The 13,035-nt window shown below is 40.7% G+C and overlaps 1 protein-coding gene across 1 annotated transcript in view; it reads right to left on the bottom strand.

The window, feature by feature from the left end:
• Positions 1–151: 151 nt before the first annotated feature.
• Positions 152–13,035, bottom strand: part of LOC135204231 (uncharacterized) — a 185,295-nt gene continuing 172,411 nt past the window's right edge. Inside the window, exons 13-18 of the mRNA XM_064234338.1 lie at positions 12,576–12,707; positions 12,136–12,213; positions 11,658–11,849; positions 9,922–10,071; positions 9,586–9,788; positions 152–1,064 (exon numbers count right to left, since the gene is read on the bottom strand). Of these exons, the coding sequence (XP_064090408.1) occupies positions 452–1,064; positions 9,586–9,788; positions 9,922–10,071; positions 11,658–11,849; positions 12,136–12,213; positions 12,576–12,707 (1,368 nt within the window). The 3' untranslated portion in view covers positions 152–451. The remainder of the gene's footprint in view (positions 1,065–9,585; positions 9,789–9,921; positions 10,072–11,657; positions 11,850–12,135; positions 12,214–12,575; positions 12,708–13,035) is intronic.

Raw genomic sequence — 13,035 nt, 5'->3', positions numbered from 1 at the left:
TTTACCAGATGTTTTGTAGTATACATGAAAAACAATTACAAATTACATTTTCTCTTGCACTCATAAGTTGTCATACTCTTTTCCCATTTTCCTCTCTTAGGACTTTTGTCAGTACTGGATAGTGTATAGTTAAACATCTCTACTGGAGAGGTACTTTTATCTACAAGTTTTATTAAAAAGCACAACAATTTTTCAACAACTTTCATAGAATTATTTCATGTCTGAATATATACTGTACTGCATTACAAAGTAATAAGTATTATATTAGATATCAAGAACATTAAATTTTTCTCCAAGTCCAAATATATTGTAATATAATACACAACATTTACCAGATGGTGTAATAGAATATTTTAAAGTCAATATAAAAAGTGTAGAAAACAAAATACTCATATAAATTTTCATTTTTATAAATAATAATGCCTATTTCAATTCACTAGTTACGCATGACTTAAGCTTCTGACTGTGAAACCATTTCAAAGTTAGTGTAAGCATGTGGATGCAACTCTTCACCATCCCTTGAAGATTGTGTATCTTGACTTATGGGTTCTTCACTGGTAACAAGAGTGGAGTCGTCGTCCCCATTGCCAACACCAAGGGTTGCTGCTAAGCGGCGGGCACTTCGTCTTACCCCAGAGGCTATACTTCTCCGTAAACCTGACTCCCTTCTGCTGTTGCTTCTCTGAAGGGATGGTGTCACTGGGTGTGCAGTTTCTGCAACCACATCTGATTTCACATTAAAAGTAGAAGTTGTTGCATTAGCCAGAGCTGCTAATGCACGTTGTCGTCGTAAAGGGTCTAGAGTAGAGTATAAGGGTGGTGGGTCAGTGTTACCAGCAGGAGAACTTACTATCTGTGGACCACATTCACCTACTATAGTGACATAATCAGGGGGAGGAATATATGGAGTATTTCTGCTTGTAGATTCCTCTACCCTACTACAACTGTTGGTTTGTGCAGCACTCTCATTATCTCCATTTTGAGTTGCTTCTGTGGTACTTCTTATAGTATTACGCAAGCGTCTCATGCTTTGCCGAAGACTTTGATTTAGCAGCTTTGCAAACCTGTGAGAAAGAAATTTATATTTGTCACATTATTTATATATTTATATATTTCATTTAGATATGAAACAAACCTCTTATTTTACTTACGTATATTGCTGTCAGAGCAATGTATTGTATAAGTATCCCACTGAAATGGAGGAAGGCCTCTACATACTACATCAGAGTCATTCTAAAGCTTGGAAAATAATGAACTATACATATTTTGCATTTGCAGTTTTTCATCAATGATCTTCATTCTTGTTCAGAATGTTTCAGTTATTCTGGACAGCACAAGGTAAGAAGAACTAATCTTTTTGGGAATATCAAAACTTAAGTAGTTGAACAGCAGTTGTAGTACTATGCAGTTAAGTGTTTACGGTACTGCCTTCTAAGGAGGGGCTGTTTTTATGCATTTATGAAAACGTTGTCCTGTCTGCTGTTGGACAATCATAAGTGACAGAGAGCAAGACATAAACTTGAACTGGTCCCGGGGCCGGGCGGGGCGGGATATGTAACTGCTGAAATTGTTCCAAGAAGTGATAGACAAGGGGCTTTGATTTCTCCCATATGTCGGAAGGTAAAGAGAGATCCATACACTAATGACACTGAATCTTACACTGGTGATGAAGTCTCATTGGTGGGGTAGTAAAAGCCTGATAACCTTCCATTAAGGACCTCAAATAAGACTTGATTTTCTGCTACATTTCACCTAAGTTGGTTGACCTGGTGAACTACACAGGCCTTCAGCCAAGGCTACTCATGGTAAAGTGTGAATTATGGGGGTATCATGGCTTGCAGGTCAAAGAACATCACAAAATTATTCACCACCCCAGCTGAAGGGGCTTTGAAGAGAAAGAGGCTTATAAACTTCAGATTTTCAGGTTTCTAGAGATTTTGTGCTTAAGACCTAAGGCTGGATGTCATTTTACCGGATTATTTTCCAAACCCCATAATTACAGCCATTTCTTAGTTTAGCTCGGCATGGCTCAGGAATGTTTTAAAAATGTAATGGGAATCTGAACATCTTTGCTCTTGCCTCACTGAATAATTTCCAAAGATTGCTGGTAACTGTGCTTAACTCTGACACTAACCAGATCAGTACAAGGAATTTCAGAAACTGTGAATCACCATCAACTCGCTTACTATATTAACAGTGAATAAAGTGAAACCCACAATTAGAGTCAAGGTATAAACCATACAAGAGACCTGGATCAGGCTATAATATCTATAACAGGTATAAAGGATATCGTTAACATGCCTGCTACTATTTTAACTGCCCAATATAAAGAGAAGAAAAATGGTAAATGGCTCTTGTACAGAACCATAAACAAATACAAAGAATTATTAGTAAATATGATTGGTTTGCAAAATACAAATTGTTTATTTTTTCAGCAGTCAAACCGGTGTAGGCATGTTGAGTGTGAAGCTTTAAACAAACTGCTAATACTTAGCTTAAAACTGCTACACCTTGATTAATCAATGTTAATCATCGTTTTAAATATGAGCTTCTGGTTGATAGTCCCCATAAGATTTCTAACTAGTGTGGATTAATTCACAAAAAAATTATACAAGAGGCAAATTATTCACTATATTACATGTATAATTAGATTCTTTGTTCATAAATAAAGGTAGTGTAGGAAATCATTAAGAAAACAAGCTGCTCTAAAAGACTTGTATAAATTTATAGTAAAAATCCTTTGCTTCTGATTTTTAATTAGCAATGTGCTAATTAGTTTTGACTTCTAAATCCATGTATTCACTTATAACTAGCCCTTGCTCCCATTTTCTTCCTTATTTACTGTTAATCATGCTACTGATAAAATGGAATTTTTATTCTAAAATTAATATTAATAATACTTACCTGTATAATTTATCTAGCCCTAAATCCCCAAAAACCGCACCAAAATTTACCACATTGGCAACCCTGTTACCTCCTATTCTGTCCGCCAGTTGGCAACACTGTCGTTGACAGATACGAAAACCTTCCCTCAAATCAGTTGTGATAGGCAGATCGTGGGGTAGGATGGGTGGGACTAGATAAATTATACAGGTAAGTATTATTAATATTAATTTTAGAATAAAAATTCCATATTAATAAACATTACCTTAATATAATTTATCTAGCCCGATTAACGACATTGAAAAGGAGGAGGGAATCTGAATACAATTTCCCCTTCGGACAGAATAGGAGAAAACAAACAAAGAAATATATATCATAGGCAGTCAAAACTCAACCCAAGGTCAAAGATACTAACAACTCAAAGTCTCCTACCATAATGCCACCACTGCGGTAGCACAGGACAAGGAGTAAGTGCATAGTCAGTCCGTCTGTACTAAAGTCAGGTGACCGACCAGGTGACCAGTCAGACGAATTGCGGACAGCAAGGCTGCACCCTGAAGACTATCAAGCACTATTCTTTCCCTAAAGGATGAGTGTCTGGACTGTCTGGGCGATTCAAAGCTAAGCAAACCTTGGGGGTGTATCAACGCAACCGAAGTCGCCAGCAACGAATCGGCTCATGAGCAACTCCTAACTCGAGCTTTCTGGTGCCAAGAGAAAGGACGCGGAGCAAAAAGGCGATTCAGTCCCGAAGGACGAATGCCTGACAGTCCAACCTGGTCTCATGTTACACGATCATCGGGGGTGTATCAACGCAACCGACTTCGTCAACAAGAAACTCAGGGCTACTAAATGTCGCCTGATCTCCACGAGTGTCTGACTCTGAGAAGACAGGTGAGACAAAAAGTAGATGGTGAGCGAGTCACCAGATGACAGCAGACGATCCATCGACTAATTCCCTGTCCAGGACAGTGGAAGAAGCAGGAGTCGTCAGGACAAGCGAACCAGTGGCTAGTCCTAGGTCAGCATCGACTCTGGGAGAAGCGTAGTCGCCAGTGCCGACAACCCAGTGGCTGGAACCATTTCACACTGAAAATGGAAGCAGCATGAGTTGCCAAGCAGTCAGTCCTTGTCATCAAAAACACCTAAATACCAAACTGCCTAATTCCCATTATAACTACGTCAAAAACTGCCATGGGTTATAATACAAAAACAAAAAATATATACAAAAAAAAAAAAAAATTAATGAATAATATACAGGTAGCAACCAAACGTAAAACAGGAAGACTACCTAATTCTCCTGTCTGACGACCTGTCCTGCCATCACCAACGGGCCCAAAGAACGAAGGTCGCCTAGAACTAGAGAAATATCCCTCAAGTAAAAAGAGGCAAAAACAGAATTAGAACGCCAAGTCGCCGCCTCAAGCACCTTGGCGACTGAGACATTCTTCATAAAGCTACTGATGTAGCAACTGCTCTAATACTGTGTGCTCTCGGCGTCTGGTCTTCCCCAGCAGCCGAACCACCAGTTTTAACGATCAGATCTCTGAGAAAAAAGGATACACCATTCTTTGAAATAGGTCTCTTGACATTTCGGGGTGAAACAAACAGATGACGGGGACGACCCTGAATGTCCTTCGTGCGGCGTAAATAACATGAGAGCGCCCTAACAGGGCAAAGAACTAATTCCTCATTTAAATTACCAACAAAGTCGACCAGCGACTTCAGTACGAAAGACCTAGGAATGGGATTATCAGACGATTCAGTCTTTGCGACAAATTCAGGAAGGTATGACAAAATCAGGTCTTGTCCAGATCTGGCAACCAGAAAAGAGAGTGCTTGCAGTTCACCCACCCTCTTGGCTGTAGCCAGTGAGACAAGGAAGAGTGTCTTAGAAGAGAGGTCCCTAAATTTGGCAGAATTCAGAGGCTCAAACGGAGGGAACCTTAAGGCTTGAAGGACTTTGTTAACGTCCCATGTCGGAGGCGAACACTGCGGCCTGGGTCGAGATAGGGAAAAAGATCGAAGTAAATCTCTAATGACATAAGATGAAGAGATCTCAGGAAGCCTTGCCTTAAAAACATAGGAAAGCATAGACCTATAACCCTTAATGCACGAAGGTGACAGGGCCCTGTCATGATGTAAATGAACTAAAAACTCCGCTACTTTCGGTAAGGAAGGTCTAGAAATTGAATGTCCTTGAGACTTACACCAACGTCTGTAAACCGACCATTTAGCCTGATAATTTACTCTGGTTGATTGTCGCCTGGCAAGAGCCAACTGTCGCGCCACTCTGGAGGAGAACCCTTCGTGCTTGGAGAACCTCCTGACAGTCTCCAGGCATGAAGATGAAGCATGTGGAGCCTCTGATGGAACCGATGAAAATGGGGTTGTTTGAGAAGATCTGGTCTCTCTGGCAGGCGAATGGGGGGTTCCACCAGTGCTTCCAGAAGGTCGGGAAACCACTCCTTCTGTGGCCAGAAGGGGGCGATCAAGGTGAGATCCAGACGCTTGGTTGCCCTCACTTTGTTGAGGACTGACCTCACCAGAGAGAACGGAGGAAAAGCATAGGCTTGAAGTCCCTCCCAGTCCTGCAAAAGAGAGTCTGTCCCGGCACTCTGAGGAGTCTGGTAAGGGGCGAAGAATATCTGGCACCGAAAATTCAGTGGGGTGGCAAACAGATCGACTGTGACAGGCCATTTCTTCCTGAGGCTGTCGAAGACTTCCTGGCAAAGTGTCCACTCCGACCCTTGAACTTCGTTCGGTCTCGACAAGGCGTCTGCTAAGACGTTGTTGATGGCCCAGGATAAACTGAGGGACCAACGTAATCCCCCTGTCTTCTGCCCAACACAGGATTGATCGGGCTTCTTGAGTGAGAAGATCCGACTGTGTGCCGCCTTGGTTTCTCAAGTACGAGACTGCTGTGGTGTTGTCGACAAAGATCGCGACAACCGACTCCAACAGTTGTTTCCTGAAATGAAAGAAGGCCTAGGTACACTGCCCTCAGTTCCCTCCAATTTATTGACATGCTCCTCTCCTCCTCTAACCAAAGGCCCGAAGCGGCTTCGGAGCCCAGGTGTGCGCCCCAACCTTGATCCGAGGCGTCTGACCAAAACATTAGGTCCGGAGGAACCGAAAGAAGAGATGTCCCTGACTTGAGGCGGTGAACTTGCATCCACCAACGGAGATCCTTCCGACATTGTGGAGAAGAGGCGACTATCGTGTCCTCGGACACGAAATCCCATGACTGGCGAAGTGTCGACTGAAGGAGCCTCATTCTGAGACGACCTCCGGGAACCAGTTGGATGAGGGATGACAAATGGCCCAGGAGAGACCTGCAAAGAGAAACTGGCTGCATTACGGAGGACAAAAATTCTTCGAACAGACTCAGAAGCTTGTCTATCCGTTTCTGAGCGGGAGAAGCCCTCAAAATCTGGGAATTCAAAACAATCCCCAGATAAGTCATGATCTGGCAAGGGATTAGATTGGACTTGTCGAAGTTGACACGAATGCCCAACTCGACACAAAGAGACAGAACTATCTCCCTCGACCGGAGACATTTCTCTAGAGATTCGGCCTGGACTAGCCAATCGTCCAGATACCGAAGCATCCTTACATTTAACTGATGCAGAATAGCTGAAACAGGAGCCATCACCCGAGAAAAGACCTGTGGAGCAGTGGTGAGGCCGAAACAAAGGGTCTTGAACTGGAAAACTCCCGAGTCCGTGAAAAACCGAGGTAAGGTCTGCTTCTTGGATGGATGGGGATTTGCAGATAAGCATCCTGCAGATCGATGGAAATCATCCAGTCCCCCCTCCTGACGGATGAAAGAACAGTCTGGACCGTCTCCATCCTGAACTTGGACTTTAGAATGAACTTGTTCAAAACCGAAAGATCTATGATGGGGCGCCAGGCACCCGAGGCCTTTAGAACTACAAACATCCGAGAGTAAAACCCGGGAGAAGGAGGAGCTCGCTCTATGGCATCCTTCTCCAAGAGGGCGAAAGCTCCTTCTCCAAGGCTTGACCCCTGATTGAGTGAGGGGAATAACTGCTGAACTCGAGAGGACGATTGGAAAGTGGAGGTCTGGAAACAAAAGGGATCTCGTAACCTTCCTTCAGGACCTCCACCACCCAAGCATCCACCGCTCTCCCTGCCAAGCTGACCAATGGCGGGGGGAGAGACAAGCTCCTACTGCGGTCTCCAGGCGAGGTGATGACTCCTACTTCCGAAAATTCTTACGCAGAGACAAGGAAGAAGAAGAAGAAGAAGAAGAAGGTCCTCCTGGAGGTTGAGCTCTTTCTCTGCCCTTGGAGCCACGCCAAGAACCTCTCCCGCGTTTCAAAGGGTGAGCACCAGAGGATGAAGAAGAAGCACCAGCAACCTGAGATGTACTCTGGAAAAAAGAGCCAGAAAGGAGGTTGTTGGGCTGGAGCAGAAGGTACAGATCTGGTCCTAAACTTACGCTTACTCCTTGAAGGAATGGGAGGAAGACCAGAGGAAAAAGCTCTTGATAAGGCCCAGTGAGCTTGGGAAGAGGCATCACCTTGATGTTCCTTCAAAACCTCAGAAAGCACAGAAATATCGAAAAGGAAATCGCCAAAAGGAGAAGAGGACAACAGACGGGTTCTCTGAATCTCCGATACAGAGGAGGGTAACTGCGACAAATACAGGTTACGCCTTAGAGAAACAAGAAAGACCTGCATTGAAGCAGCAAGCTCGTTCTGATGTACAGAAGCGATTGAAATGGATGAGCAGAATTTCTCAAAAAGAGGAGCATCAGAGGAACAAACCCGGAGTCCTTGATATACATTAAAAGCCCTCCGAGGACCCACATATTGAAGGATTGAGCTTCTTGTAAGGAGCTCATAACAGCCTCCATAGCAATAAAATCTTCAATTGAGACATAGACCGAAGCCTTAGAAGGCAAGGGTTGACTTGAAAGTCGACACAATCAGATTTGGCTTGGGGGGTCGAGAGAATGAAGAATCATCCGCCACCTGGTAAACTCCTCTCCGGTGTCGTAGAAGAGAAGAGAGCTTCCTCTTCCCTTCCCCGATCACCTTCGAAAGTTTAGCGGCAACGTCCGTCCTCACTCTCGCGAACCTCTGGGCAAAGGGAAAACGTAAAAATTCCCGTGACCGGGAAGGACCGTCAAGAAAAATCCCTTCTGTAATACAACGAGGCGGAGGCTGCTTCTGCTCTTTAGGCCTCGCCTGAGGAAGAAAACTCAAAATTAAATCAAAAAGTTTCTTGAATTCTACATCATGACATCCATTCGAGGAAACATCAATATCACACGAATCCGCGTCATCATCATCATCATCGTCAGATCCTAACTTAGAAACTTCCTCTGAAGTAAAATCCTGACGACTAGCTATCTTAGGTCTGACACTAATATCCCTCCCCCCTTCTCCTAAATAAGCGCCCTTTGGCACTGTTACGGGACTAACAGGGGACACGTTGGGTAAAGATTCGTTAGGCACCTGCCCGGACCGGATCCCCCCTAGGCCTTCGCCACGACGGGGTTCACAAGCGGGGTATCTGTCGCACCGTTACCCATGGTGCTGTCGACAGGTACCTGACGAGGAGCTGAAAATGAATCTAAAAGTGTGTTAGACATTCTAGTAAAGGCTTCTTGAAAATTCTCTGACAGATTGTTAAACTTAGCAGAAATATCTCTATCTAGACTAAGCTGTAATTTCTTAAAATTCTGTTTCCAGGTAGTTTCCATTGCCAAAATCTTCGAATCTACATCAGAACTAACTTCACTAATTACCGGTTGTACAGGGGGCAAAGCATCAATTAATTCGGAATCGGAGTCTTACGATACCGAAACCGAAGAGCCAGAATCATGAGCGCCCAAGTCAAAGAATTCGTTAGATACAGTTTTAGCAATCGATTTCTTTTTCTCCTTAACCGATCTTTTACGCTGCAAGATTGTTTGGCGTTTCATATAAGCAGTCATATCCTCGTCAGACCAGGGCTTACATACGTCACAACGAGAAGTCAAGTCACAAACCTGTCCACGACAAGAACTACAAATGTCATGGGGTTCATACTCCCTGCTACTCATCCTTGTCCCACAAAACCGGGCAGTTCCTGATGTTGCTGGCAGAAGGAAGCATCGTAATTTCTTGGTAATCCATTGTAGAATTGGACAGGTCAGTAGTTCCGGGTCGCGCAAAAGTTCGTAATTTAAGATAAGAACCACAACAGAAATCAAAGTTAATTCACTATTTCGTGATGTAATGCGTGAGTGGTAATTCATATAAAGTTTCATTTAACAAATAATGAAAGCTTTAAAGGCACAAAAATGTTTAAGGAAATTTATAAAGAGCGGCCGTGATGTAAACAACACGGGCGCTCGTTAACAACTGATTTGAGGGAAGGTTTTCGTATCTGTCAACGACAGTGTTGCCAACTGGCGGACAGAATAGGAGGTAACAGGGTTGCCAATGTGGTAAATTTTGGTGCGGTTTTTGGGGATTTAGGGCTAGATAAATTATATTAAGGTAATGTTTATTAATAGCAAATTTTAAGCAAATTTTGAGGAGTGAGAGATGTGTATACCTGGTAATAGAAGTTCACTCTCGATGTGGTTCGGAAGTCACGTAAAGCCGTTGGTCCTGTTGCTGAATAACCACTGGTTCCATGCAACGTAAAAACACCATACAAACAAACAAAAGCAAATTTTCTTACCTGACTCCTGTGGCAGTTGAATAGGACGGAGGTGGCGTGTATTTTGGTGGAGGATCACTATATGGTCTAGGAGTCAGCGCTTCATCTTCCTGACCTTCCTGTGGGCCTGCCCCTTCTAAATCCGAGTCTTCAGTGTTGTTATTGAGGCTATTGCTTCCTGATACACGTTGTCTTAATGATGGCCTATACAGCAGTTGAATTTTCTGGAATAATTAGGATGTCCAATACAATGTGCAAAAAGTAACCTTTCCTTATAATAAATGTAAATTTTCATTGAGTGACAAGTTTCAGCAGACTTTAAGCTTTGAAAATATAAATTAACTGCAAAATACACACCTCAAATAAGTCCTCATCTGTAGCTGTGAGATAACGGCAGGTTTGGATAAGACCAACTAATGGCACAAGAAGAATTGGGAAAAGTTGAAGTCCAGAAGCCAGCTGCCTTGCCCAGACAGGCCAATAACTCTTATCACCCCAAGCAAAAACCTGAAAACATTTCCCAAACTTCAACAATGGTATAGCACAATAGAAATATGGTTCAACTTATTAACGTACATATGACGTACAGCTTAAGAGCACAGAACAAATGATGATACAAACATCACCACCTAGCATTGAATTAAGGTTGTCACTGGCACACAAATGATGATACAAACATCACCACCTAGCAGTGAATTAAGGTTGTCACTGGCACACTGTCTTGATGAGTAAAATCAAAGAAATGGGATCGCAATTTCATTCATAGGTAGCTGTAGTTTCTTAACCCTTAATGGATGGACTGCTCCTCGGGAGTAGTAATAACAGGTTTGGGGTGGTGGACGGATTGATCCTGTAGATAAACAATATTAAGCACCATCGATTTAGAAAGAATCGGGCAGAAAAGAGGTGCCAATAATGTTATAGCCCATAAATTTTCTCATAGCAACTTTTACACTGGCTAAAATAAAGACTAGGCAGCTCATGCCAGCTTGGTAGTGATTTTGACTTCAAGAGGAATGTAGTGCCTCTCTGTCTCATGTGATGTCTTTTTGTAAATTTGTTCATAAATACACCAAATGGCTGCTGTTAGTTTTAGTTCTTGTCTTTTATGATAGTATTTTGGTTGTAAATGTAATTTTGCAAAGAAATAATAGAAAAAACATGTAAAAATAAAAGTTATTGAATCTTCTTAGTCGGTAAATTTAGGTAAATATTTTTCAATAAATATGCTTAGAATTTGTTACTGATTTTATTTCTTATCTGTTTTGATATTGTGTGAGCTGTAATTATAATTTTACAAAATAAAAAAAATTATTAGAAAAAACACAATAGGTAAAATTTATGATTGTTTTATAAGAGGCCCCACACAAGGTTGTAAATAGGCATTTCAACTTCTAGTGGAAGGTAGGGAAAATTGTTTAAACCTTTTTTCTTTCACCATGTGCATTTGCATATCTTTCTCTTTCCACTGATATGTTTTTTTTTTCCATAAATTGACCGACCTCAAAGTTTACCTGGCCTGAGGAGCTGCATATCTATATATTTACCTGTCCAATAAGGGTTAATAAATTTTGCACAACCACAAAATCCACATTTCCAATAAAACCACAAAACCAACTCACCATCACAATGGCACAATTCCAATATTTCTTTGAGTGTACAGTACTTACAGTACAGTAATGCCTGAATTATGATGCAGTTATCATTTCATAATTTATTGTACATGATCTTAATGTTTTCATAATCCTCGTGATTATGGTCTACTGTGAGAATTCACTACAACAAATTCACTCAGATAAATTTTTTAACTGCAAGAGTAAATAAATTTTTATTTAGTTTTGTTTTATTAAGGAAATAAAATTTTGTCAATAACAAATACTAAATGTAAATATTTCCCTGCCAGTAAAATAGCCATTTTACCCATAATGAAAATCCATATTGAAATAAATTTGTTAATGACAACCTTAATAGTGAATTTTACATAAGTAAGTATATGCATAAACAGCAAAAACATTTCACAAAAATTATCTAAAAATGTCTGGCTGCCCCAAAATTATGGAATAACATTAAACACAAATGTATTAAATACTTACATCTTTGTATTTCCCTGATTTGAAGGACGATATAGATAGCACCAGGAGTCCCACAGGTACAATAATGTTCCATGCAAAGGATGTTAGTGGACCAAGCCACAGTGAACGACACTGTTCGCCCTTGCCCATGAGCTCCCCAACTATATCTTGTCCACTATATGGTTTTCCTCGAACAAACAGAAGAGCAAATATCTGTGAGAGAAACAATGCATAACTTACATAAAATTAGTGCATCCCTATTTTTGACTCTGTTACACCTTAACTCTAATCAAATTTCACTACCTATGTAAATATGAATATTAGGCATGACTGTAATACCTGCGGAGCTATTTTACATGTGATAGATTTATGTATAAAATATCAAAATTCACAACAAAAAGAATTAAGATTTAACTTTCAACTTGTCTGAAACCAAAACCATATTTCATACTATTACATGTTGTATATACATAGTATATTTAAGTAGATCAAACTTTACCTGAACTAACTGAATAATCATGAGCCACCAACCACAACTCATTACATAATCTAGGAAGTAAAGAATATGAATGCCAGCCTGAAATAAATACAAAGCAGTTTATCAGTAATTGCTATTTAAGGAGTATATTACATGAAGCTGTTGTATTCATTTTATCCATCTACTGTATTAAAAAAAAAAAAAAACTAATATTCAGTTTCTGTAAGGTGCTACAAACTATCAGCATTATATAATTATCACTAACTTGCCACCATTTATTACTCTCATTATCAATATGTCTGGACATACAATAATTATAGTAACTTTCAACAGGGCACTGTTTTTCCCTTGAGATTTGTTTATGTAGTATAATGAATTTACATAAATGTTGTAATTACTTATAAAATAACAACAATTTCAAGTTCAAAGTGCTAATTTTGTTAAGAAAAACTTAATTTTACCCCTGTTGCCATTGGCAATGCTGCTGAGAAACCAAACAAACAGCAGAGAAAAGTAATGCATATCTCCCAGGACTGCAGTCTTTCACGATTAATCCGTATGACAGCTTCAACCACAGTACGCCATACTGCCAGCTGAAAGAAAATAAACTGGTTGTAGTCCTTTTGGGAATAATTTTTTTCAAAAGTCAAAATTCTTTATTTTAAAACATTTTTTACTGTATACAAAACTATCAAGTACAGTACTGTATGCAAAGCATTCAATTCTATTTATTACTGTTAACCAGTTAACTAAAGTTTTACCTGTGCTGCACTTGAGATATTTGCCTGCTAAATAGTACATAAAAACCTGGTCCTAAGCTCAGTTTAGCATGTAACAGATATTTATGATAGTTTTTTTACTGTTTCAACCCCTTGCTACCAACAAGAAAAGACAAGGACTTATGCTGGAAAATAGACAATA

This window comes from Macrobrachium nipponense, chromosome 44 (genome assembly GCF_015104395.2).
Source record: "Macrobrachium nipponense isolate FS-2020 chromosome 44, ASM1510439v2, whole genome shotgun sequence".
Classification (NCBI taxonomy): domain Eukaryota; kingdom Metazoa; phylum Arthropoda; class Malacostraca; order Decapoda; family Palaemonidae; genus Macrobrachium; species Macrobrachium nipponense.
Note: the sequence above shows the minus strand (reverse complement) of the source record. Positions and strands in the feature narration are given on the sequence as shown.